Here is a 26,352-nt window from a genome sequence, read left to right on the forward strand (position 1 = left end):
GGGACCAAAATTATCCTGCGACTGCTTCCCTTCCTTGCCCTCTTTCCTCCATCTTCCTGGCATCCAGTCCTTGCCCCCTACTCCCATTCTTCCAACCCAGGCTCGGGGCCTGTGGGTGAGCGAGTCCTTTCCTTTCGGCGCAGGAAGACAGACAATGAGCTGGGCCCATATGTTTGGTTTTGCCCGGTAAAGCCAACACCTTTTTCCTTTGCTCCATCTTCTTGGATGCTCCCTATGAGAAAGGCCGCCTGTCTGCAGCACTGCTTCCTGAACTAAGCTTCTCCCCGCCTTTCTCCTCCTCCTCCTCCCGGGACCCCATGTTCCTCTTCACAGTTTGGAAACAGCTGGAGAAAGTGGCACAATTGGGCCCAGGTACTATGTGTCAGAGCCATGGAGGTGGAATGAAGTTGTGAGACCCAGGTCTTCTCTCGGTAGGCAGGACAGAGCAGCCTTGTCCTCGACCCAGAAAGTTCTGCTTCCCTTCGAGGCTAGAGGACACGTGGAGGTTGTGGGATGTAACACCGTGCATGTTGTTCCAGCCACAAGGGCAGCTTGTGAAGTTTGGAGTTTTCCTTGCCTGCATGCTGCTGACGCAAGCGAAGACTGGTTTGTCTGCTTGGCTGCCTAGCATCAACAGTCGCTTGTCACACGGCGTGCGGATTGGTTTTACATTGGCCGTTGGAGGGTTTGGAACTGCTAATTCAGCTCCCCTGTGTAATTCCTTTCATGTCACATCCTCACGGTGTTTGGCCTCTACACAGAACTCCACCTGCAAGAGTCATCTTGTCTTAGTTGGGCTGTTCATTTGCACCTAGTTCCCACGTCCCTGCCCGTCCTCCGGAAGAACTAATGAATCTGTTTTCTGTTTCAAGAATGGATTGTTTGGGAATGCTACCTCTGCTCCTCTGGGTCTCCTTTTTTTTTTTTTTTTTTTTCTAATGCAGCTTTTGACACATCCGGGTGTTTCCCCTCACTCGCCCTCACCCCACTGCCCCTACCCTCATGCTTGGCGTTGGACCCGTGTGATGTCTGTTGTGCCCCATGGTCTCTTGGTTCTGGTTGTCAAGCAGTCATATTTTGTATTGGGGGCTTTGTTTCTCTCCTAAAAACACCGGTTCCTCATTCTGCTGGCTGATTTCTCACCTAGCAATTTTCTCCTCCTCCTTTCCCCCGGTGTAGATCAAAGTGGTCAAAGCCTTCCATAGCTCCCTCCACGAAAGCATTCAGAAACCCAAGAACCAGGACTCCATCCACAGCTTCATGACCCACCCTGAGTTCGCCATAGATGAGGAGTCGCCACAAACACCACTCTTAGATGAGCAAGAGGAAGAAAATCTGGAAAAGGCTTTGCAATCCGGACCACAGGCGTTCCCGCTGGATGGCGAAGCCACTCCGTACGCCAACAAAAACAACAACGCCGTGGATCGCACCCAAGCGCAAGCCGCTGCCTCCCGCTCAGACAGCCCTCTGCACAGCCTGGAGACCTCGGTCTGAACTTGCCTCCTCTGTCCTCCCCCGTGCCCTCCCTACTTCCCTTTTCATATGTCCCATCCATGAGGTGACCGTACAACTTTGCGCTGATGTGTCGGCCACTCCCAGGTGTGTGGGGACACCCCTACACCCCACCACCACCACTACCACCTGACCATGAAGAGGCAAAAAAGGCAGAGACCTACCTGAATTGCAACCTAACCTTGAGCTGGGGTTTGTAGTGGAACCCTGTAGAACCCCAGGCGGGCAATGGTAGCCCTTTCTCCACCTTGGGGTGGCAGGTTCCCTCTGTCCAGCAAAGATGATGATCCCGTTGGTGGCGTCACCCCAGCCCAGGCCCTCCCTGGTATCTGTACGTGCGTGACCTTCTGACTTCTGGATGTTATCCTGAGTCTGTGCCATGGACGAGCCGCGTGGAGAGTTCAGGGTCAGACTGGCAGCCTCAAGGGCAACGCAGAGGTCTGGCTAGGATGGGTAGAATCAGTGATTATTTTGCAAACAACTTGGCCCAATTCAAATGCTTCTAGCTCTTTCTGCCCTTCCAATCAAACCTCCCCAGGATCCTTCCAGTCTCTTCTAACCTTCGCTGTCTTCCTTTCCTTTACTTTATTTTGTTTCTGTTTTTCAATCTTGCGATCAAGAGACTAGAAAGGACGTCAGACAAATCGAGGAGACTCTGGCCATTCTCCTTTCTAGCCCTGTGGAAACCTCAGTGTAGCTGCAAGGCAGTTGGGTTCCTTTCCGGAAAGGTCCTTGGGAAGCAAGTAAGAGCCGAGAGGATGGTCACCCTGCTGCCAGGTTCCCTTCCACTTCTGCTAAACAGCCATCTGGTCAGGCGGGTGTGTGACTGGCAGGTATCTGGGAGTGCAGCCTCGACCAGGAAGCTTGCATGTGTCAGATAGAAACAGTCCTGACCTTGGCCCTGAGTGCACTCCCTGCTGTTTCTCAAATGGTGGCAGAAGAGTGAATCAGGGTGACCCTGCCCCCACCCCAAATCCAAGAATCAGGAAGCTGGCAGGTCTAAGACAGGCCTTTAGAGCAGACAGACACACGTGGAAAAACCACACGGCTTTCAAAGCCAGAGCAGGGCCTGGGCTGCTAGGTGCAGGAAGCCAGAGGGCTACTCAGGAAGGGCTGGAGAAAGCCTCCCCCTAGGGGCCAAGAACCCTGCATTCTGATGCCTGCACCTGCCAGCTGGCCTGCATGGCCACTTCAGCTTTTAGGTTTGCTCTCTGCCACACCCCACTACTTACCAGCCTCTGGGAAGGCCTCCCCCACCCCGACCTCAGCTTTTCCTGGTCTTCTGAGAGGGAGAGCCTGTGATGATGTACTGCCTCACGCGAGCAGCGGGCCCAGCCTGAAGAGCCCCCCTGCTTGCTGTCTTCTCTCTCTCCCCCACCACCACCACGCGCCCTCTCCAGCAGCACATCCCAGCTGCCACACAGCACAGCCCCGGGTGCCTTCTCCCCCCTAACCCCCGGAACACTGCCTAGAGCCTCCCCTCCCCACGTGCCTCTCGGGAGCTTGGCAGGAGGAAGCCCCTGCCCATTCCTGCCCACGGTGACAACCTTGTCTTCTGTGTAGCGTTGTGGGGCATTTTCCCTGGAGATCGGTGACACCCACCACCACCTCCTAGAACGATGGGAATGAAACAAAGGGGGCTCGAGGTGTGTCAGCTGTCAGCTTGCCACTTGGGCTGGCGGCAGCAGGGGTGGAGGACGCACCGGTGCCCCAGGCCTGCCCACTCCACCCACTCCCTCACCTTCCCCCCTCACCTGAACCCTATAAGGCAGGAGCAACAGAGAAGCCATGCCCCCTGCACTCCCCACCCCCCAACTGCCACATTCTCCATCCTGACAGGGCACATGGGGTCTGGGTCTGGATTTGGTAAAGGCAACGTGCATCAGCAAAGTTTCTTGTCTTCAGTGCTCACCAAGAGGTAATAAACAGCTCACCTAAGGTGTCGAGGTGTTCATAGAAATATTCCTTACATACATTGGGAAGATTGCACTCTCACTCGAGTCTTTGATTACCTCAGATCATTCTCAAAAGCAAGCCAATGCCAAGCTCTGTAGGCTCTTTGATCAGTTTCTGCTCCCAGAAGCCCCTCGTGGTGCCTGACAGGTGACCTGGGAGGCCTCATGTCTACTTTCTGGTTTTTTTTTTAAAGTCAGATGGTTTATTTTGTGTGTGTGTGTGTGTGCGTGCGTGCGTGTGCATGTGTGCGTTCTAGTTTCCATGGTAGAAGAGAAAATATAGAAATATTATGCAAAAAAATATATATATAGTTTTCTTTAGCTCAGAAACGGATCTTTTTAAGTCAGCCATATGTGTTTTTATTTAAGGGATTTCACATGCAGTGCCATCACGGACCCCCAGTGAGGGGATTGCCCACCTAGCTCTTGGCTACAACAGGTGACTCCAAGGGTCACTCACTGGTTTTACAACCAAGACACCCTACTTCCTTTCTCCAAACAGCCATCTTTGTACTTGGTGGGGGGGATTTTTTTTTTGTCGGATTCTAGCCTTTTTTTTTTTTAATATAAATGTCGTTGATATGGAAATAAGTAAGTTTTGGTGTTTACATGCACGTATCTTTTTTTATGTGAGTTTTTTCTACTCAGTTGCAGCGATCCAGCGGACATTGAGTACATACGGCGTAAGTCCCTAGCGCTTCTCCCCTGAAAACGGTGCTTTGGCTGTGCATAGGGTCTCACGGGGAGAAGGAGGGAGCATCGGGCCTAGCATCGTCTGTTGAGAACAGAGAGAAGAGGCGGTGGGGCATCGCAGCTGGCGAGGGCCCCCTCCCACGGGAAAGGAGCCCACCTGTGCCCAACCCGGCCCAGCCTGGCCCGCGGAGCCTGGCTGCCATTAGAATCCAACCATCCACCAGTGGCATGCACCCCAGAGACGAGCAGGCAAAGTGGGGCCAAAGACCGTAATAACTCCTGGTCACCAAGATGCTCCGATCTGCGGTTTGCTTTTCTCTTTTAAAAGCTCCATTGCTTCCTGCTTGCCTGGGAGTTTTCCACAAGTAGGTTTTTGTACAAGGAGTTGATTGGTGAATTGGTGACTCCTTTGCTCCCTGAGATAGGTTTTGTGCTATGGACCAGAGGGCAACGGAGCTCTAAGCTGGAGACAGCGGTGATGGGTTCTGGCCCTGGGTGACAGGCTTAGGGATGGGCGTCCCCCGACAGGGAGGGAGCCAGGCACTTGGGTTTTTGGGGGTTTTTTCTCCTTTTCTGCCTTGAGCATTGGAGGGGAGAGTGGCTCAGCTGCCTGAGCGACAATGGACCTCAACTGGCGCAAACCCAGAGGGGCCTGGCTGACTCGCGTGTGCCAGAAAATCCTCAGCACACTCCTTGCCTCTCTGCGCCACTGCCCTGGCGTCCCAGAGGAAGCATCCCATGGTCCCGTCACCCTCTGACACCTCCTCACCTGTCCGCTTGCAGAGGGACCACCATGCAGGTGGGTGTGAGTGCTCGGGAACTCCAGCCCCTCACCCAGGATAGGCCAGCCAGCTCCTCTCCCTCGTGGCTCCATGTGGGTCCTAGTTGCCCTCCCATCCCTGCCGTCCGGCCTGCTGTCACCTTTCACCTTGACTAGGAGACACAGGGAGGGGAGCAGATCATGCTTGGGTTGGCTTTTGGTTCCCATCCACCACCCCACCTCATCCAGTATGTATATATGCCATATATTGGTGCCAAGAAGCCTGTGTATGTTTTTCTCTTTGCCAGATATGACCTTCAAGTCCCTCCTTCTTTACGCTAGCTAGTAGAACATGCACTGGTAATTTTGTACAAAAAAAAAACAAGTAAAACAAAAGGTTGATTCTTACAGTCTGCATGACATAAACAGACGATGCTATTGAAGCGATGTGTGTGCCATGTAGTTTGCAGTCAGCTTTTACCATGTACCTGGTCTGTAACTGCATCTTGGTATTCTCTAAGCTCTGTGGACGCTATTTTGCATGTATTTATGTGGTTCTTGGGGTGGGGTGGGGGACCACTATAAACGGGCAAATCTGACATTTAAATGTGCTGTTCCACTGAGAAGGGAAGAATTAGCAAAGGTGTTTTCAAAGGGATCATTTTTTTAAGGGTGATGGGGGAACCCAATAAAGCTTTTTGCTGCTGAATAGAAGCCAGCACTGCCATGCACTGAGAATAAACACCCATGGCCACCTCTCACTGCACTGTCCTCCATGTGTCACCGCCTCTGGCCACAGCCAATGGGTGTCCTGAGTTGAAGAAGGACCGGTCAGAGCTGCCCCACAGAGCAGGTGCAGACTTGGCGCCAGGGACTCACAGCCTCGTAGGATAGGACAATCCCTCCCCTGCCACCCCCACCCCCACCCCCACCATGGTAGATGGCAAGTCCAGGAGCTGGGACTCCTGGGCTTCTGCTCAGGTGGGCACATGGCAGGCTCGGCAGCCCTTCCTGTCTTTCTCTGCAGCCACCCTGCTGGCCATGGGTCCCTTCCTTGAGTATGCAGCAAAGCAGCTCTTGGGATAAGGTCCCAGTCTCAGGTCCCAGTGGCTTCCTGGAAGGCCATCCATGTTCTCGCATGGAGGCATTGCCACAGCTGTCACTGCGGGACACACCAGAGGTCTCACTCTTCTGCAACATCAGAGACGGGAGCAGGAGCTCTTGTGCTTCCCACAGCCCCTCCAGGAGGGGTTACAGCCAAGGGCAGCCCCACCTCTGCTGGCCACAGCCTCGCACTGGGCGCGGGCTCATCCCACTGTGTACCTGACCCGCTTACTGTCTTTACACCAGGGGCTGGGAAATAAATTACAAATCAAGTTCAATACACAAACCCACAAACACAAGTCAAATTTTACATTTTTTTTTAATGAACCAGCGTTTATCTGATCACAGAAGTCACAAAATAGTCACCAACAGAACTGAGGTGTTTTACTAAAACTTGACCCTGTGTCTCTCCCACCTGCTGTCTGCCAGACACCCGGCCTGGGCCTCATTGTCCTACCAAACAGAAGCTGTAAAGCTCCCCGCCTCCCAACCCCTACATGTGACAAGGAAGATGAGGAATGAACCTCAAGAATATTATTCATGGGCTCGGCAGCGTGGCCTAGTGGCTAAGGTCATCGCCTTGATCCCATATGGCCGCTGGTTCTAATCCCGGCAGCTCCACTTCCTCTCTGTCTCTCCTCCTCTCAGTATATCTGACTTTGTAATAAAAATAAAATAAATCTTAAAAAAAAAAAATTTGAAACCTTTAAAAAAAAAAGAATATTATTCATGGAGCTGGTATTGTGGCGCCACAGGCTAAACCTCTGCCTGTAATACCGGTATCCCATACCGGAACACTGGTTTGAGTCCTGGCTGCTCTGCTCCTGATCCAGCTCCCTGCTGATACCCCCAGGGAAGCAAGCACCTGGGTCCCTGCCATTCATGTGGGAGACCTGAATGAAGCTCCTGGCTTTGGCCTGGCACAGACCTGACTTGCCACCATTTAGGGAGTGAACCAGGTGATAAAATCTCCGTCACTTTTCCATTTAAACCACTAAGTCCTGTTTTATGAAAAAAAAATATATATATATATATATATATATTTATATGATTCTAGCAGAGACAACTGTACCCTCCAACAATGCAAGGGTCATTAAGGCCAACATGGGCATGAGGGTGTGGCGCAGGGATTGAGGTGCTGCCAGGGACCCCCCAGCCCATCTCAGGGTGCTGCCTTCAAGCCAGGCCCTGCCTCCTCTCCCAGCTTCCTGCTGGTGTGCACACTGGCCAGCAACAGGTAACGGCTCAGAGTCCTGGGTCCCTGTGCCCCACAGAGGAGACCCAGGTGAATCTCCCAGCTCCTGCTTTCAGCCCCAGCCCTGGCTGCTGCAGGTGTTTGGGGAACAAACAAACAGATAGAAGGTCAATCTATCAAGTAAATTTTTAAAAGATTGATTTTGGGCCTGGTGTAATGGCTCAGTGACCAAATCTTCACCTTGCAAGTGCCCGGGATCCCATATGGGTGCCAGTTTGTGTCCTGCTTGCTCCACTCCCCATCCAGCTCCCTTCTTGTGGCCTGGGAAAGCAGTAGAAAATGACCCAAAGCCTTTGGACCCTGCACCCATAGGTGCACCCTGCACCCAGAAGAAGCTCCTGGATCCTGGCTTCGGATCAGCTTAGCTCTGGCTATTGTGGCCATTTGGGGAGTGAACCAATGGACAGAAGATGTTTGTCACTCTTTCCATAAATATGATCTGCCTTTCCAATAAAAATAAATATATTTTGTAAAAGATTAGTTTTGCTTATTTTTAAAAACTACTTTATTGTTTTAAGATTTTGTTCATTTTTATTGAAAAGGCAGATTTGCAGAGAGAAGAGACAGAGATCTCCCATCTGCTGGTTCATTCCCCAAATGGCCGCAGCTGCAGGGTTCCAAGGCTTTAGGCCATCCTCTACTGCTTTCCCAGGCCACAAGAAGGGAGCTGGATGGGAAGTGGATCAGCCAGGACACAAAAGAGCACCTATATGGGATCCCAGTGCCTGCAGGAGGAAGGTTAGACAGTTGAGCTATTGTGCCAGTCCCTGTTTTGTTCATTTGAAAGGCAGAGTCCAGAGAAGTGTGGCTGTTCTTCCATCTGCTGGTTCACTCCTGGGTCTCCCACGTGGGTGCAGCAGCTCAAGGACTTGGGCCATCCTCCATTGCTTTCATAGGCCTTTAACAAGGAACTGGATTGGAAGTGGAGCAGCCAGGACTCCAACTGGCACTCATAAGGGATACAGGCACTGCAAGCAGCGGTTTAATTTACTGTGCCACAGCACCAACCCCAAAACAATTTTTTAATTACAAATTTTTTTTAAAAGGCCAACTTGATTCTGGCCAGTTTTGGTGTGTAAGAGAACACTCTTCCTCCTCCCTACCCCAGTTTTCCAGGAGGAGGAGGCTGCTTTTCCCTCCATGGTTGTTGAGGGTCCCTGCCTCTCCCCTGTCCGGCATCCGTCTCCTCTCCATACCGGGTTGACCTGAAGTTCCCTCCCAAGTGCCCATGTGATCGGGCAACAACGCAGATGACTCACTGGGTACCAGGGTGGTCACCAGGCCCTGACCGTGGTCTGGTGGACCATTGTCTTCTGGGGCCTGCGGGGTGGAGGGAGCGGTAGGGATTTGAGGGTGTGGCCTTCTGGCAGCAAGGAAGTCAGACTGAATAAAATCCGCAGGCCTGCCTCAATCCCTGTGCCTCCAGGGCAGCTGCCTACAAGGCAGCGGTTCACCTGCTAGACTTCTGGAGAGTGCCTCTAGGTTCTGAACTGGCCTGGAGCCCTGCGGTGAGAGCAAGAGACCCCAGACCAATCTCCCTGGGTCCTAATAACAGTTCACTGGCCAGCGCCACCTCCTGTCCTCAAGCCCCACCCACCTGCCTTCCAAAGGACCTGGTCAAACCCAAAATGTCATGTCACTTGCTCGCCTTAGGAGTTTACACAGTCACACCATGGACTCTGAGCCAGGGGGAAGTGGTTGCAGCAATTGGAGGGGTGGGGGAAGGAGGGCGAGGCCATCCTCGGTCTGAGCCCACATCCAGGAGGCATCCTTTTGCACCTGCCGGTTCCTCTGCTCATTCCTGCCAGGTTCTGCCCAGGCTCTCTGCCATGAAGGACTTTGGGTTTTTAGCTCCAGGTCTTCATGTCTTGTGAGAGCACTTATTAGAAAAAGGAAATGGGGGACCAGTGTTGTGGAAAAATGGGTTAAGCCAGTTCCAATCCCGGCTGCTCCACTTCCCATCCTGCCTCCTGCTAACGTGCATGGGAAAATAGTACAACATGGATAGCCTAAGTGCTTGGGCCTGGAGGAGGCTCCTAGCAACCGAATTGAGCTTGACCCTGTCCCAACCATTTCTAACCAATGGATGGAACATTCTCTTGTTCTTTCTCTGTCTCTCCCTCTCTCTCTAACTCTGCCTTTCAAATTAATAAATCTTTAAAAAAAAAAAAAGGGGGGGGACTTCCATTCATGTGTGAGGCAAGCGGAGCCAGAGACAAGACCAAAGGCCAAACTCAGGATCTGACTAGATGGCCGGGCTACCCTGCAGGACCATCAAGGAAAACCAGTGTTTGCTGGCAGAACCAGTTCCTGGAATTAAAGCAGAACTAGATGGAAGCAACGCCTGCTTGCTTCATGTGGTCATTGCCGGCCCCCAGGATTCCCCTTTTGCGGGAGGGACTTTTAAACTTGAACTATTCCTTCCAGAAGAATACCCAATGGCAGCCCCTTAAAGTACGTTTCATGACCAAAACTTATCATCCTAATGTACAGAAGTTGGAAAGAATATGTTTAGGTATTTTGAAGGAGAAATGGCCCCCAGCACTGCAGATCCGCACAGTTCTACTGTCAATCCAGACTTTGTTCAGTGCTCCCAATCCAGATGATCCGTTAGCAAGTGATGTAGCAGCGCAGTGGAAGAACAATGAAGCCCAAGCCACAGAAACAGCCAGAGCGTGCACTAGGCTATATGCCATGAAGAATATCTAAATCAATCTGATCATCAAGGATGTATCACTTCTACTGCCCTGCCAAGACTTCTTTTGTTGCTTGCATTTGATGGACACAGTCTTAGAAACATTACAAAATAAACACCCAGACATCTTCAGTCCTTTGGTGATTAAATGCACATTAGCAAATTATGGAAATCGCTGTTGTAAAGCATGAGCAGGGCTAGAAGTATCGTGTGGATTGTGTGGAAACGGTTGAAAAGCAGTGGCCTGGCTGCTTTGACTCATTTCCCTCGTGGGTTAGGATAAAGCACTGTGAATGGAGGTAGTTATCAAGGCTCGCTGCAGGGGTGTGGGTGTTTTTATTTTGTGAGGGGAAGAGGTAAGCTTTAATTTTATGGGCTACGCCCCCCTCCCCTTTTTAATGGTGATTAATTGCATTGGTTCAAAGCAGCTAACCAGTTCTTTATGCTCTCTAGCCAAGTCTAACTTTGTTTAGACTGTACATGGACAAGTTTGATTGCTTGAACCAAAATGGGAGCATTAAACAAATGTCTCAAGCCTCACTAATAACATCCGGACTTTGCTATCAAGTGTAGATTCCCCCTTCAAAAAAGCGTGTGACCATTTTGTACGGCTTGTCTGGAAACTTCTGTAAATCTTATGTTTTAGTAAAATATTTTTTGTTATGCTAAAAAAAAAAAAGAGGAAGTGAAAATCCATGGTGGGTTGGGCCGGGGGCAGGGGACTGACAACTAGCAAAAGCCTTCAGCCTGGGAGGCAAACACAAATCCATGGCCATACAGCACCTGCCCCCACACTGGAGTCAGGCAACCCTGCCTATTCCCTGTCCAGCCTTTTGACTGAGTTGTTAAGTTTGTCTCTCAGCCTTCCACAGAGGAGCCAAACAGCACACCACCAGAGACCTGGGCTCAGATTCCCACGTGCAATGACTTGGGTGGCGGGAGACATGGATGGCCACCCTAGTCCCAAGTCCACGCCTCAACCCTCAGGGTTCTGTCTACAGAGACCACCACATGGCACGGTAGTTTTCCAGCTACACTTGGCCTTTTGTGTCTGCTGACACCTCAAAATGAACCTGAACTAGCCCATCTCGAAGGTTCCCGCTGGCCCTGGAATGTTGTGATTCCGATTCACAAACAGAACAGTCTGAGCTTAAATCATGCAATGTGCGGGTGGCAGTTGGAAAGACCACTTTGCCTTGTTTGCATCCTGGCTCAGTTCTCTCCTATTAGAATTGCCAGAGCATGCACAAGTCAAACAGGGTTAAAATTGGCCACGACAGACAGGGCTGCTGCAATGACTGCCTTGGCAGCGGGCTGATGCTCTGCCACCTTGGGGCATGCATGGAAAAAAGCCACGCTTGAGATTCTAGGGCTCCAGCCCAATGGAGTTACATGAGATTGGAGAGAACCAAGGTGCTTCGTTGGAGGGAGGTGATAAGAGCCTGACCGGGCCTCTGAGGACCCCTGTCTTCATCTTTTCCCTGCAGCCAGCTTGCTGGGCGGCCCGCGAGTCTTTGCAACTCTTTTGTCCCGTGTGTAGTTGCTATAAATAGCCCCTGGGAAATGCCTCCGCAGAATCTCCTGGCGTCATTTCATCTGGAATGAATGCAGAGAAAGAGAGAGAGTGCGTGTGTAACACAGTGCATACCACGACCTGTGCAGGCAGGCTCTGCCATGAAGACAGATTTCACTATACCCTTGAAGTGCAAGAAATGCGCATCTTGCCTTTTCTCCCTCAAATCCAGCCCCGATGAGCTCATACTCATATCCACCGCCCCCTCCAGATCCTTCCTCCCTGCCATTTCTTGCACTCTTGTCTCTGGTCACTTCCTTAGGGAATTATGTATGAGAGTCACCATGCCTGGGGGTAGCTGTATACACTGAGGCAGACAGCAAGTCAAGTGGGACACAGGAGGAAGGGTGTAAGATGGGCATGCAGAGAGGATGGGGCAGCTCTCTCTCAGGAGATGTGCTGAAGAGAAGCTAGGGAGTGAGCAGGGACAGCCATACGGAGGCAAGAGCACCAGAGACAGGCACCGTCAGTGCCAAGGCCCTGGAGCAGGAGGTCTCAATTTGCAAAAGAGGCCAGGGGTTGGAATTTTGTGACTCAGTGAGAGAGCAGTCAGCTCAGCTCAGCTCAGCACCTGTGCCTTGTTAATAAACTTGGCTTCCAGGAAACAGGAATTCACTGAGAGTTGCAAAGATCTTGCCATGTGACGGGGTCATGCTGGGTGCTGTGTGGTTGCTATCTAGACGGGCATGAAAGCTCGATGAGGCCTCAGCTAGCACACACGGCTCAGGTGGGGCCAGCCTCCTGCATGTGGTCCAGGCAGGTCCAAGTCCCACCTGTCCTATGGCACACAAAATCACCCCAAATGGGTGGGTATTTGACTCAATCTTTAGGTCACCACTCAAACACTCCTGTCACATCACGTATCTGAAAACTTGGGTTCTAGTTCTCGCTCCACTTCTATTTTTTAAAAAAAGATATATTTATTTATTTATCTGAAAAGGCAGTTACAGGCAGAGAAAGAGAGGTCTTCAATTTGCTGATTCACTCCCCCAAATGGCTGCAACAGCTAGAGTTGGGCCAGACCAAAGCCAGAAGCCTGGAACTCCATCCAGGTCTCCCAAACACTCCACCGCTTTCCCAGGTACTTTAGCAGACAACTGGATTGGAAGGGAAGCAGCCGGGACTTGGACCAGTGCCTATGTTAGAATACTAGCATTCCAGGCAGCAGCTTAGCCCACTGTGCCAACACCAGTCCCAGGCTGACTTAAGTGTTTGGGCTCCTAGCTTCAGCCAGCAGTTTGCTTCTGAATATCTCACCCCATCCCATGAACATGTTGCAAATTCAAGACCTGGGATCACTTCTCAGGAAGGCCCAGCTGCTACAGTCCGGCCCAGTGCTTAACTCCAGCATACAATCCATAAAACCTCATTGCTACCTGCAAGAGCATCAAGGCACCCCCAGCAACGGGCCTGGCTGTGGGACAGCGGCGCTCACACACTGGCAAGCACAAGAGGCAGGTCCGGGCTTGGCAGAGGCAGCCTCTTACATCACCATTCAGACATGTTTAGAAAATAAGTCCAAAGCAGGATATAACAAAACAGCGCAAGTCCTGCAGCCCAGAAATGATTTGAACACAGGTGTTTTAAGGAATGTTTTTATTTACTTCAAAGGCAGAGTTACCAGAAAAGAAAATTTCCTTCCATTGGTTTCCCCCCCACAAATGGCCACAATGGCTGGAGCTGTGCCAATCTGAAGCCAGGAACCCAGAGCTTCTTCCAGGTATCCCACATGAGTGCGGGGGCCCAAGCAGTGAGGCCGTCCTCCCCGGCTTTCCCAGTTGCATGAGCAGGAATCTTCAGAATGGAATTTTACTGAGACTTGACAAGAAGACTGCTTATACCTGGTATTGAAAAGAAGGACTTCACACAAAGACCTCGAGTACAGAAGTGACAATGAGAGGGCCCCTGGCTGGGTAACCAGAATGCTGGCCTCTGCACCAGGCAAGGGCCACGCCTACGTCCTGTGCAAACCCATAGAGCTGAGGGATGAGCAGTGACCCGCCAGCGCATGTTTAAACAAGTAACACAGGGAAGGCAGGTGCACTTCAAAAGAGGAAATGAGAAATACCAAAGGGAACAGTCCTCAGGTCTAAAGGAATGATTAAAATCACAGTAGGGTAAGAAGAACCCTCACTGAATGAGCTCATGCCAAGCTCAAAACCAGCCCAATTACTGTTCACAGCACTGATGAAGAAACACTGTAATTGTGCCCAGCACGGTAGCCTAGTGGCTGAAGTCTTTGCTTTTCACCTGCCAGAATCCCATATGGGCAATGGTTAGTGTCCCGGCAGCTCCACTTCCCATCCAGCTCCCTGCTTGTGGCCTGGGAAGGCAGTGGAGGACAACCCTAAAACCTTGGGACCCTGCACCCATGTGGGAGACCCAGGAGAGGCTCCTGGCTCCTGGCTTCGGATCGGCGTAGCACCGGCCGTTGCGGCCACTTGGGGAATGGACAAGCAGATGGAGGATCTTTCTGTCTCTCCTTCGTCTCTGTATATCTGCCTTTCCAATAAGAATAAATACATCTAAAAGAGAGAGAGAGGGAAAAAAAAACAAAGAAATGCTATGATCCTCATCATTCTACATCCAAGCAAATGCCCTAAGAAGGGCTGACCTGCCAGCTTAGCTGGGCGCCAACCGAGCTCTTGCCTCCCAGGAGTGACTTCTAAGCTTCCCAGAGCTGACAACACCACAGACTGCCCAGTAGCTGCTCCATGCCGGGGCATGCCAAGGGATCTTGCTCACTTGGAGATATAAATCTTTTTTTTAAAAGATTTATTTATTTTTATTGGAAAGGCAGATATACAGAGAAGAAGGAGGGACAGAGAGGAAGATCTTCCATCCGTTGATTCACTCCCCAAGTGAGCGCAATGGCTGGTGCTGCGCCGATCTGAAGCCGGGAACCAGGAACCTCTCCTGGGTCTCCCACATGGGTGCAGGGTCCCAAAGCACTGGGCTGTCCTCGACTGCTTTCCAGGCCACAGGCAGGGAGCTGGATGGGAAGTGGAGCTGCCAGGATTAGAACCGGCGCCCATATGGGATCCCGGGGAGTTCAAGGCGAGGACATTAGCCACTAGACCACGCCACCGGGCCCGAGATATAAATCTTAATCCTTTGAAAAAGTTCCTGGGAAATTGTCATTCCAAGTGTGAGGGTGGGGGATGGGCCTTGCGGGCCAGCCGGTGTGAATTGGGATGCCACGGTCCCATTTCGGGATGTCTGAGATTCCATCCTGCCTCGGCTTCTGGGAGAGCCAACTTCCTGCTGGTGCACCCAGAAAGCTGCGGAAGATGGCTCAGGTGCTTGGGCTCCTGCCAGCCATGTTGGAGACCAACTGGAGCTCCAGGCTCCTGCCTTTGGCTCAGCCCTGGCTGCTGCAGCCATTTGAGGAGTGAAACAATGAATGGAAAATTTCTCTTTGTTCCTTCCTCTTTCTCTGTTATTGTCTTTCAAGCAACTAAATAACGCTGCTTTTTTTAGAGGAGAAACTGCAAGTTAATTTTGATGCAAAAAGAAGTGTTTCGTAATACATGGAAAATGCAACTTACGAAAAGACCGCATGTGGATTTCAAAGATTTTTGTGCTGTGATGAATTCGTAATTCCACTTAGCCGTGAGCATCCGGAAAGGCCCTGCTATAACTGCGCGTGCCATTCAGCCACTAAAATCACGGGAAGTGGTTAAAGGGAAGCAGCAAAGCCAGTGCATCGAAACCTACCCAGTTTCTCCTACTGCCAAGGGGGAACATTTCAGCAGCCTGTTTTGACCAAAGGGAAGGCAACGAGAGCGAGACACACGGGCGTGGAGACAGGGCCTGGGGAAGGGGCCTCAGCGCTCTCCCCACAAAGGTGCCCCCTGCTCCCACACAGGTCAGGAAAGGGTCGAGCCCCACGGAGAAGGTGGCCAGTGTGACCCCAGAGGGCCTGGTCAGAGAAGCAGAGGAGGCTTTGGAATGCTCTCCAGCAGGGGGCGTGCTTTGCTGGGGTCACAGGGCTGCTCTTGTGGGCTCCAGGCTCCCACGCAAGTCCCGCTGTGTGGGTTCATGGCTCTGGTCCCCAGCCCTCTTCACCAGGGCGAAGGCTCTTGTGAGGGTCCTGTTTCAGGCTGATCTGAAGAAGAAAGGTCCAGCCAGGGTCCAGCTTTAGACCCAGCTGCTGGGGACCACCTCAGCTGCCTGCCAGGCCAGTCCCCTCTCCCTTCCGCCACCTCTCCCCAGCCCAGCTGTGCCAGGGCTGGCCTGCAGCCTCAGAGCCTGTGTGAGCCTGGAGGCCAGTGGGCAGGGGCTGCTAGCTATGAGAAGCGGACGACCTCCATGTGATGCTGAGGGTCGTCTTCCCTGTCATCCATCAAGGTGGTTTTCTTGGACGAACCTGGGGCTCCTCCTGCCCACAGGACGGCCCAGGATGTTTTAGGAGAAACACCGACTAGGAACCGACTCTCCTCCCGACTTCGCCAAGCAGGACGGTGACACTGCCAGGCCCTTGAAGACGGCCTACAGGACGAGGGCCGGAAGGAGCAGCAGCCTCCAGGGGCCCCGCTGACCCAGTGTCAGCTCCATTCTTGGGGCAACACCAAAAGCAGAAGCTGTCAAAGCAGAAGCTGTCAAAGCAGAAAGCATGATTGTTCAACACTTGGAAAACCTGTGCTCACCCGCACCCACTCAATCACCAAACAGCTGAACCCCCAGTATCCCAGAAACCCCGCAATGGGGGATAGTGACCCAGGCCCGCAGGCCACAGAGCTCCCCCAGACTCCCAGAGCCGGTGGGGAGAGGCACAAAGCTGCGCAGTTTCCTGCCCAGCCTTCATTAGCACGTCGGCGGAGTCGGTGGCACCACTTCCTGTGGCTGACGCGCCATTTCCATTCTGACAGAGTGGTGTTTTTTTTTTTTTTTTTCACACACTTTGAGGGTTGGAGGAAGATGAGCTTCACACAGAGCCTCTCGTGGAACTCCTGGGCATGGCCTGTGCCCCTGGGCCCCTCATGTCTGCCCCAGAAGACAGAGGAAGACCACTGTGCCTGAGCCATCCCCCATCACTTTGGGAGCCCCAGAACCCAGGCGAGCATCACACAACCCCACAGCCAACGCCGAGAGGGAGCCACAGCAAGGTATAGCCAAATTTGCCTTTTTTGGGGGGCCTGGCACTTTAAGGGATAGGCAGTGTTGGGGACAGGGAAGAAAGTTCTAGAACAAGAGGTTGGAAGCTTCAGAAAGAAGTAAAACCAAGAGACTTTTGTGGTGAGGGACTTTGGGAAGCAAAGATTTAAGAGGCTCTGAGAAGTAAAAAAAAAAAAAAAAAAGCAGGGGGGCGTCAGGGAGTGTTGGGGAGATATGTTCTTACAGTATCTGCTAAGAAACCAACAACGAGAAGTGGTTAGATGCAAAGCACAAACCAATTTGCCTTCTCTCCTGGGACCCCACCAGGTAGGAGGAACAGGAGAGCGGCAGACACACTGACTGGTGCCAAGGCAAGCACACAAGGCTGAAGCTGGGACACACTGCACCATGGGCACCCACACCACGATCCTGTCAGAATCAATAGGGAGAACACTTGCAGCCCACACTCGGCAGGTGGCTCCGAAAAGTCAGGAAGGGTGAGTGACGGGGTGTGGTGGGTGCTCCCCCAACCCTTTCCCCTGGGAAGGCCCCATGCACCTTGGGGATCCACTGCTCCCCCCCCACCACCAAATAGGCTAGGGTCCACTGAGACCCCCGACTCTAGGCTCAGAGGATTTTTTTCTGGGGCAATGCTGGGAGACCAGGTGGAGATTTTGGGAAGAGAGTCTGGGGACAAGGGAAATCTGTGCTTACATGGGGGCTTAGTGTTGGTGGCTCTGCCTCACTGAGCCGGCTTCTCTCAGGGGCACCCTGACCCCCTCTTCAGTCTTTCTTGCATCAGGTCCCACCAAACCCTCCCCACCCCCCCAAAAAAGAAACAGGAAGTGGGCAGGTGGCGCATCAGTTTTTAGGCACCTGGGATAGCCACATCCCACTCCACTCTGGAGTCCAGCTTCCTGCCAGTGTGCACCCTAGGGGGAGGCAGGTGACAGCTCCAGGACTTGGGCCCCTGTCACCCTTGTGGAAGACCCAGGCTGGCTTCTGGGCTCCGGGCTTTAGCCTGGCTATCATAGGCTTTTCGGGAATGAACGAGCAGGTAGGAAATCCATCTCAAACTACTCTCTCTGTCTATATAACATAGAAATTAAAACATAATAGAAGCAAAAGCCCAGTTTCTCAAGGTTGTAACTGTAGATTCTAAAAACTCACCGTAACTGAAAAATTTAATGACAGGCAGAACAAAGGGGTGTCTTGGGGATACAGAATCTTACAGAACTCCCACCAGCAGAGGGAACAGCAGCAGTTGCCAGCTTCAGGAATACTGCTGGCTCCCAAATTTAGTACCACAATGGAAGTACACCTGCTGGTGAGACAATTTAACATGGCTGTCATCAGGGGACACAAATGTTACTGCAGGGACAAACATAGTCACCTGCACAGAGATGTGGGTGCTGATGAGGTCCTGAAGGCTGTCAGAAGCATGGGAGGTTTATTGTGCATTGACATGTTGCTTTGAAATACTGTATATATTGTGGAATGGCTTAACAATGCATTAGCATGTGCGTTAGATTACATGCGTCCTTTCTCAAGAGGGCAATGCTTGAAGTTCACTCTCTTTATGGCTACAGTGTGTTGCTATTAGCTGTCGTCACTACTGGGTACAGTCGATCTCTAGAATGGATTCCTCCTAACTGTGGTCTTGTGTCCTTCAGCCAGAGCCTGCAGCTCCTCCCCCAGCCCCCGTATGCCCTTCTCTTTTGATTCAGCTCCCTCAGATGCTGCCACTGCTTGTGGGTTCTCTCGCTCTGGCCTTTCTGTGCCTGAAGGACTTACTGGGCGTAGCATCCTCATGGTCCAATGGTCCATCTGTGTTGTCCCAGACAATGAGGCTTCCTCCTGTGAGCTCAGATGGATCAGTTGTTTGTGTGGAAACCCTGTGTGTTTTGTCCGCATATCTGCTGAGGATCTCATGGGTTGATTCCAGATTAAAACAACCTTGTGATCTGAAGTGCAACAATCACGAGTGTGCAGGAGTTGCTTTGGTAGGCTGGTTTGATTTCTTCTCCTTGTGAAGGGCTGTGGATGCACATGGTCATTCTAGCTTTTTTTAAAGATTTATTTATTTTTATTGGAAAAACAGATTTATAGAGAGGAGAGAAGAAATATCTCCCATCATTGATTTACTCTCCAAGTGGCTGCAACCACTGGAGCTGAGCCAATCCAAAGCCAGGAGCCTCTTCTGGGTCTCCCACATGGATGCAGGGTCCCAAGGCTTTGGGCCATCCTTTACTGCTTTTCTAGGCCCACAAGCAGGGAGGTAGGTGGGAAGTGAAGCAGCCAGAATGAGAATTGGCACCCATATGGGATCCTGGAGCATTCAAGGTAAGGAATTAACTGCTGAGCCATTACGCCAGGCCCAGTCGTTCTAGTTTTAATGTAATTTTTTATTGAAAAAGCCAAGAGACAGAAAGAGCTTTCATCTGCCAATTCACTTTCCAAATGCCTGCCACAGTCAGGGTTGGGCAAGGCCCCTAAGCCAGGAGCCTGAAACTCCATTCAGGTTTTCCACTTGGGGGCAGGGAGCCAAGTACTAAAGCCATTGCCTGCCTTCCAGGATTGGCAGCTTCCTGGACTACACTGTAAATGAAAGTGGGGTTAAACCTGGGCAATCTGGGATGTGGGGATGCCAGGAGGCCACTTACCCACCGTGTCACACCACCCATCCCTGTTTTTAATGTTTTGAAGAATCTTTACCCGGTGTTCCATATTGGCTGTACTGTTCCAAAACTGTTTCTGATTTGTTAATTCATTCGCTCACTCATTAAACAGACCCGTGCTATGTACCAGGTACTGGGTAAGGCACCAGGTGAACAGGACGGACAGAGAGTTAGACGATGCACAGGTGTCTAGGAAACTGTGTACTATACCATCAAGCACCTGAAAATGCTATGAAGAAAAACAGAGCAGATCAAAAGCCACAAGTGTACCCAGGGAAGACAGAGGTGGTGGCAGATCAGAACAGACCTGCAGGAGATGAGGGACTGGGCCTCACAGACAGCTAGGTGGGTGCAGGGGAAGGTAGGGCAGAAACATGGCTGTGCTTGCAAGCATTCAAAGTCAGAGGCAAAGAGATGAGAAAGGAGGCCGGGAAGCAGGCAGTGGGGGGCTCACCGGGGCCTGCGAAGCCCTCACTGGTTGGACGATTGTCAGCGGCCCGAATGTGACGGGAAGCTGTTACTGGCAGAGAGAGGATGGATTTCTGACTCACTCTGTAGCATGATCACCCCTGCTCACGGGTGACACCAGCGTGCTACAGCTGAGCGTGAAAACAGAGAGAACTGCTGTGGAGGAGGGGGTGGCTGCATGAGTCCTGCCCAAGGACAACAGAGTTGGCTGTAGAGGACAAGAGAGGGGTGGGGTGGTGCAGGTGCCCAGGCAAAGGCAGACAGGACCCACTGGGTGCCTGGAGGTGGCCCGTGAAAGGGGAACAGGGATCAATAGGAGCCTCAAGGTCTTCAGCACAACACCTGGCTGATAACACACATCAGTGCTGGAGCAGGCTTTCGGGGGGGGGGGGGGGGGGAGGGCAGGAGTCCGTGGGGGGTGACATGTTCTCTGGACAGCTTTGAGGAAATGTTCAACAAGAAGTCAGATAAACAAACTCAGAACTCAAAGAGGTGTCCGGGTTTGGGGCTGGCAGGTCAGTCACAGTCTCCTGTTGCCACTTGAGCATGTTGCTTCCTGCAGCATCCTTGTAGCCGCCTGGGGTTGCAGTCAGCTGGACACAGCTCGTATCCTGGCCGAGCAGAGCAGCAATGCCCACCCTGCCAGGAGAATCATGCCTTGGCTCCCTTCCACATGGCAGTTGAGCGTTGCTTGGAGACCAGCTCCACACATGAGTGCTGTGGGAGTTGCTCAAGTTCATGCAAGCTGGACTCTGTCACGGAGCCACTCCCTGCTTGGGCAGTTGAGTAATCCTCTCCTCCCAGCAAGTCAGGAGGCCCAGAACAGGGAGCCGGGGCACATGCACAGACTGGGAGAAGAGGCTAGGGTGGAGCGAGTATGACCTTTGGAACCAACAGACCTTGACGCACCTTCCCGCCCTGTCATCGGGGATGTGTTCCTTTTCCTTTATTATCTTATTAATGTTTACTTTCATCTACTTGAAAGACAGAAAATAAGAAAGACAGATCTTCTACTTGCCATTTCACCCCCCAAGTGCCATCACGTACCAAGTGGAAGCCTGGAGCCTGAAACTCCATCTGGGTCTCCCACAGGAGTGACAGGGCGCAAGCACCTGAGCCATCACCAGATGCCTCCCAGGTGCACATTAGCGGGGACCAGGGTTACACGCAGTGGTTCAAGCTGCGGCTCAATGTGCCGTGACACAACACCTGCCCCTGACTTTTTTTCTTTCTGAGTCAAAAATCTCATGTTCCTCAGGACACACACACACACACACACACACACACACACACACACACACAGATAAGACTGTTGTAAATACTGAATTCCACATGTAAATCAGGTCAGCATTCAAAAGAGATAGTCCCCTCCTCTCTGGGCTGTGTCGCTGTCCATGCGGTGTCTCTAATGACCTCCATCACACTCCTGGGCCTCCCCTCCCTGCTCTGTCCCTCGCAAGTCCTTGGGCTCCAGCTCCAGAAGAGAACAAGTGACTTTTCCACCCCAGCGCACCCCACCGTGGCTGGAGCGTGTGGTGTGTGGTTTTGCTTCTAGAGACAGGGACCAGAGTGGCGGCATCATTTTGGTCTTTGCGGGACTCCTGGCTCTCCTGCTGGTTGTCACTGTCGCCTGCATCCTGTGGACGTGGAACAAAAGGAAGCAACGTGAGTCCCCTATTCATCCCGGCTGAGGTCCAGGGGTATGCATGACCCCGTCTGGCCCTCAGGACCCCATTCATTTCCCTGGGGGATCACTGACCCCGCGGGGCCCTGGAGAGCGCTGGGCTATTCCTGACACACACAGCTAAGGGCTTTGCTGCCAAGGCCCAGCTGGTCCGAGTTCACAAAGACAAGCACTGCCCTACCTCATCCAGCCTCCGTCCACAAGTGTCCTGCTCATTCCGCTCAAACGGAAATGGACACCTGAGGAGAGGTGGGAGAACCTCTGCATGGTTGCAGTCCAGCGCCTCTACCACATGCATACGCACCCCTCTCCTTGCCTTGCAGGGCAAGTCCCCTACCTGCGTGTCACTGGCATGCCCTCGCTGACCCTGCCTCGGCCTAGACAGCGTGCCAAAAACATCTACGACCTCTTACCTCCAAGGCAGGAGGACCTGGGTAGGTTCTTGCTTCATTCTCATCCCTGGAGTTCAGGCTGTCCCAGTGTCTGCATCCAGAATGCACCTGTCACCTCCCAGAAACTTCCAGGCCTCCCCCACCCTGCATCCTCTGCCTCACCGCCCTTTTCCCAATGCACAGAATGAGCGTGAATGACTCCAGTGACAGAATCCTCAGGGCCCAAGAAAGGTGCCGAGGGCGGCCGGGGCTGGGGCTTCGGTTCTTCTTTGAAGGCATAATAGTAGCAGAGGAACGCTGTGAGAGTGCAGGCCTTGGGGGAGGCCTGGGGAGGGGTGGGGGCCCTGTGCTGGAGCTTTCTTTCCAGCCTCTAAGCCACCCCCTTGCCACCACCAGAGTGCTCCAGCACCCTGAGTCTCCAAGTACAAGCTCCCCCAGGCTCTGACACAGAACACCAGGGACCATGCCTACCCAGTAAAGCCAGGCAGTGGGGCTTGCTTGGGCCAGGTGTTCCTAAACCTGGCCAGCTGTCTCCAGGATTTGTTTTCGGTTCTTCCAGGGAGACCCCAGGTCAGCAGCATCCGGATCTTCAACACCGAGAGCCTCCTCTCCAGAAACTTAGAACCCCCTGGGCCTGCGGTGAGTGTCAAGTGATGGGCAGGTGTCAAGTGATCCTTTAGGGATGGGCAGAGCACAAGCAGGGGAGGGAAGGGGAAAGAGTCAGAGGTTTTCAGCATCTGTATTCCCAACAGAAAGATGGCGTTTGCCTGCAACCCCATTCCTAAGAGCCTGGGCCTCCTTCCTGTGCAGAGGGAGAGGCTTGAGCCAACAGGAGCAAGCGCTTGGGAGGTTAAGAGAGGCCTGGGACACCAGCACATGATGTTATGGCTGACAAGAGTGGATGGGGTTTAACAAAGACGTGATCCAAGTGGTGCTGCGGCCTTCCCAACTTCCACCTCGGGAAAGTGCACACGCGCTCTGACCACAATGCTGGTGCCAGAAGCCCACCCTCTGAGGTCCACATTGAATGATTTCAGCTACTCCCTGCAGTAGAAGTACTGCTTCCACAGACAGGGTCATGGGTCATGGACAGAAGTGTAGTTGACTCACGGTCATGGAGGCTGCCAGGTCCCACCTGGAGGGGCTGCATCAGAACACACAGGAAGGCATTGCATGGACAAGAGAGAGGAGCAGACTAAGTTCAGCCTTTCACCGGGACCCTTGATCCACCACCCCAGAGCACAGGCTCTGCAAGGTCCCTCCCCTGCCCCTGCCCTACCGCCCAGAGGCTACACCTGCGCATGGAGCTTGCAACGCTGGAACCTGAGGACACATTCAGCCCTCGGGAGAAGGGTGGAGCTGTTTTTGAGATCATGGGGCTGGAGCTGACAGATGAACAACAACAGCCCCAGGATCTGGTCATCCTCTGGTTCTAACGGCACCTGTCAGAGAGGAGCCCAGGGTTGCGAGAGCTGGGTGCAGAGGCATCAGGACACTGCAGAGCCAGCCACTGTCACAGATGAGAATTTTGCTAAACAAATTGGTCCCTGTGTGTCTGGTCACCCTCTGCAGAAGCTCCAGGACTGCACGGCAGCTCTGTTACCTCCTTCTCCTCCCACTCCTGTCTTCAACACTTCCCAGCAGAGTGAGTCCCAGAGACTAAGAAAACAGGAACCCCCAGTGTCCCTGCTAGTCCCAGGGCATTTACAGCCCTCATGTCCCTAACGAGCTTGGACTCTGTGATGTTGGAGGGACAGACATTGCAAAGTGAGGACATTTCATATGGAGGGTCTAGATGTCCAGGTTTTCTTGAAAACCCAGACATTCTGGAAACATCCAAGCAGCACCCTTCAGGGGCAACTGTCAGGGGGCCTGTGTCACAGAGCCCCTTGTTGAGTGGTTCTGGGTCCCAGGAACTATACTTAGTGCTTGTTCTCAGGACTCCATTGGTTCAGCACAGAATGCTGAGTGGATGCCACAGTAATCCTCTTACAAGCTAGGGAGCCAAAGAACAAGGAAGTCAGGGGACAGAGTGTGGGGTGCTGACTGCCAGCCTCTTACTGCCTGCCATGCTTGCTCCCAAAATGCTCTGCCGGGGCCAGCCTCAACCCATCTACAACAGACTCCTCCCCTCCCACAGACATGCACACCACACCCCAGAGCCAGTTGCTTTCCTTAAATTCAGCCCCCACACTCACGTCTCCCTGGGACTGAGCATCTAGCAGGTACATGGTACGAGGGGTGGTTTTACTCTGACGTGGGGACTGCATGGCAGTGCCGCGCAGGGAGGAGCAGACAGCCCATCCTCTTCTCTACTTCCTCCCATCATCTCATTTCTCTTCTTCCTCGCAGCCTTCCCAAGTAAGCAGCACCCACCAGGGGCATGAAGTCCACGTTCCTGCCTTGGGGTACGCTGTGGGTATCTATGACAACGCCCCCATGTCCCAGGTGTGCAGTAACCGGGCTCCTTCTGTACACTACATCAACGTCCAAGCCCCCGGGCGCCACGTGAGCACCTCATCAGAGGACTCCAACGATTACGTCAACGTCCCCACCACCGACGCAGTGGCTGAGTCTCCAGCTCTTGTCACCAGCTCCCTTGGAAGCCTCTTCATTAATCCTAGCACCCAGAGGCTGGAGTTCCCTGAGGAGCGACAGCAGGGTTGTGAGTGTGCCAGCGACTATAGCACCCTTTGGTACCCAGGCACTGCAAGCAGCAATGATGCGCTCAGCGATGGGGAGGACTCGTCCCAGGCCTCTGATGACTATGTCAACATGACAGGCCTGGACCCTGGGGCCAGGCAGGAGCAGCCCTGGGGGGTCCTGCAGTGCTGCAGAGAGCATGGAAATGTGACCCCGGTGGAACCCGATGGAAGCCAGCAGCAGGCTGGGGGAGAAGTGACATCCCCAAGTCCTGACCACACAGCAGACAGGACAGTTGGCCCAGAGACCCACAGCCAATCTCTCCCACAGCGGCTGCTAGCAGCTGGAGATTTGGTGGCCTTCCAGCTACCAGTGCAGAGTGACAACAGCCAGCTGAAGCAGGAGGAGACCTCCAGCGAAGAGTCGGATGACTATGAAAATGTGCTCGTTGTCCACCTGGGAGGCGGGCATGTGGAGCAGTGGCCTGCTGAATTAAGAGCCAGTTATCCAATAGGAAGGTCTCACGACAGGATCTGTCCTGCCAGCTTCGCAGCCACTGAAGAGCCTCAGGAAGACCCTGGACCACCCTAGTACTTGAGCAGATTCCATAGGTTCTTCTACAAAGCAGCGGCCCAGCACCAGGGCTCTGGGACAGCCCGAGCAGGAAGCCAGTGTCTCCATACCAACCCAAGGCAGTTGGCACGGCTACCTTCCAGGACTGCTGGGAAACGAAGAACGAATGGGAGGGCCCTCTAAGTGAGCAGTGGGCCTGAGAAAGACTAGGATAATTTTGTGAGCCAGAAGGGAGGGAGAAGGGAGAGGAGTGAGTGGGCCAGTTACGTGGCAGAAACAGGATGGTAGGCAGATGCAAGAGGAAGGCCCCTGGATGTCTGGGGGAACTGCAGGGCCTCCACAACCACTTTGGTGTCTGGCAGCTTGTCAGAAGCACACACCTGACTGCCACCCTTCCCTCCCCCCAGTTCTATACCTAGAAACTGCTCCAAGTGAATTGAAAACCTGGGCTCCCTCAAAAACCTAAGCATGACTGTTTCTAGCAGTTTTGCTCATAATTGCCAAAAAGCAGAACTAACTCAGGTGTCCTTCACCAGGTAAATGGGTGAGCTGGATACCCACCCCAGGGGTCCATCCACACCCAGCAATTACAAGGAACAAAGAATTGGTTCACACAGGTGATGGGAGCCAGATTGTATCTGGTCTGATTGCAATTAAGCGATATTTCGGAAAAGGAAGACTACAGGAAAAGAAAGGAGACAGTGCTGGCCAGGCTAAGGGGAAGGGGGGCAGTGACTGCAAAGGGGCTGCTGGCAGATGAGCCAACTTGTGCATTAGTCAAACAAAGAATTGCATGCGTGCAGGCTTTTAACAAGCTAGCCAGGCTCTCGGGGCACCCAGGATGGTGGGTTGTGACAAATCAATCTAACTGTATTACTGTGTCACCGGTGTGATGTGAACTTTGCTTAGGGAAGAAGGAGCTAACCAAATGAACTTTGGAAAACAATGTTTTGACTTGCGTAAGGTACAGTGGCAAAGAGCTGGGCGCCAACACTACACTCCAGTTGGCAAATTTGAGTCTCGCTGTGGTAGGAGTTAACAGTTATAAAATCACATATGCCCTAAGGCTGAATCAGTAAGTAAATCTGTGGGAGATAGGGAGAGACAGATTCCTCGCTTTCAGAAATATACAAAACAGCAAAATAAGAAAGCCTACCAAGAACCCCATGGTGCTGACTTCAAGGGGCAGGACTCCACCCTAGGAGCTCAAACATCACTGAGTTAGCCCCACCCTTTCTCAAAATGCCTGGTTTGAGTGGCAGCTCTTCCA

General features: G+C 52.6%; 2 protein-coding genes and 1 pseudogene across 10 annotated transcripts in view; all 3 read left to right on the forward strand.

The window, feature by feature from the left end:
• ATP2B4 (ATPase plasma membrane Ca2+ transporting 4) overlaps nucleotides 1-3,072 on the forward strand; it is an 83,418-nt gene extending 80,346 nt beyond the window's left edge. For 5 of the 8 annotated variants that reach the window (XM_058669042.1, XM_058669036.1, XM_058669038.1 and 2 more), the window contains one exon: nucleotides 1,180-3,072. In XM_058669042.1, the coding sequence (XP_058525025.1) occupies nucleotides 1,180-1,494 (315 nt within the window). In that variant the 3' untranslated portion in view covers nucleotides 1,495-3,072. The remainder of the gene's footprint in view (nucleotides 1-1,179) is intronic. The other 3 variants (XM_058669039.1, XM_058669041.1, XM_058669040.1) reach the window with 1 other exon arrangement.
• Nucleotides 3,073-9,406: 6,334 nt separating this feature from the next.
• LOC101519579 (ubiquitin-conjugating enzyme E2 N-like) lies at nucleotides 9,407-10,635 on the forward strand (annotated as a pseudogene).
• Nucleotides 10,636-16,442: 5,807 nt separating this feature from the next.
• Nucleotides 16,443-26,067, forward strand: LAX1 (lymphocyte transmembrane adaptor 1). Of its 2 annotated transcripts, XM_058669043.1 has the most exons (6): nucleotides 16,443-16,655; nucleotides 16,972-17,141; nucleotides 21,346-21,455; nucleotides 21,798-21,908; nucleotides 22,426-22,505; nucleotides 24,219-26,067. In XM_058669043.1, exons 2-6 carry the CDS (start codon nucleotides 17,053-17,055, stop codon nucleotides 25,098-25,100), a joined length of 1,272 nt encoding a protein of 423 aa, XP_058525026.1. In that variant the 5' UTR covers nucleotides 16,443-16,655; nucleotides 16,972-17,052; the 3' UTR covers nucleotides 25,101-26,067. The 2 variants fall into 2 exon arrangements, with proteins under 2 accessions (XP_058525026.1, XP_058525027.1); XM_058669044.1 differs by lacking the exon at nucleotides 16,972-17,141 and having other exon boundaries at nucleotides 16,630-16,655.
• The last annotated feature ends 285 nt before the right edge of the window (nucleotides 26,068-26,352 follow it).

The sequence above is a fragment of the Ochotona princeps genome, chromosome 10 (genome assembly GCF_030435755.1).
Source record: "Ochotona princeps isolate mOchPri1 chromosome 10, mOchPri1.hap1, whole genome shotgun sequence".
In the NCBI taxonomy this organism is placed as follows: Eukaryota; Metazoa; Chordata; class Mammalia; order Lagomorpha; family Ochotonidae; genus Ochotona; species Ochotona princeps.

Excerpts from the sequence above, each read along its gene's own strand:
- LAX1 (XM_058669043.1), top strand. The coding sequence starts at position 17,053 with ATGGGCACCCACACCACGATCCTGTCAGAATCAATAGGGAGAACACTT. Across the intron at positions 17,142-21,345 it reads GCTCCGAAAAGTCAGGAAGG|AGACAGGGACCAGAGTGGCG; the intron begins GTGAGTGACGGG and ends TTTTGCTTCTAG. Across the intron at positions 21,456-21,797 it reads GTGGAACAAAAGGAAGCAAC|GGCAAGTCCCCTACCTGCGT; the intron begins GTGAGTCCCCTA and ends CTTGCCTTGCAG.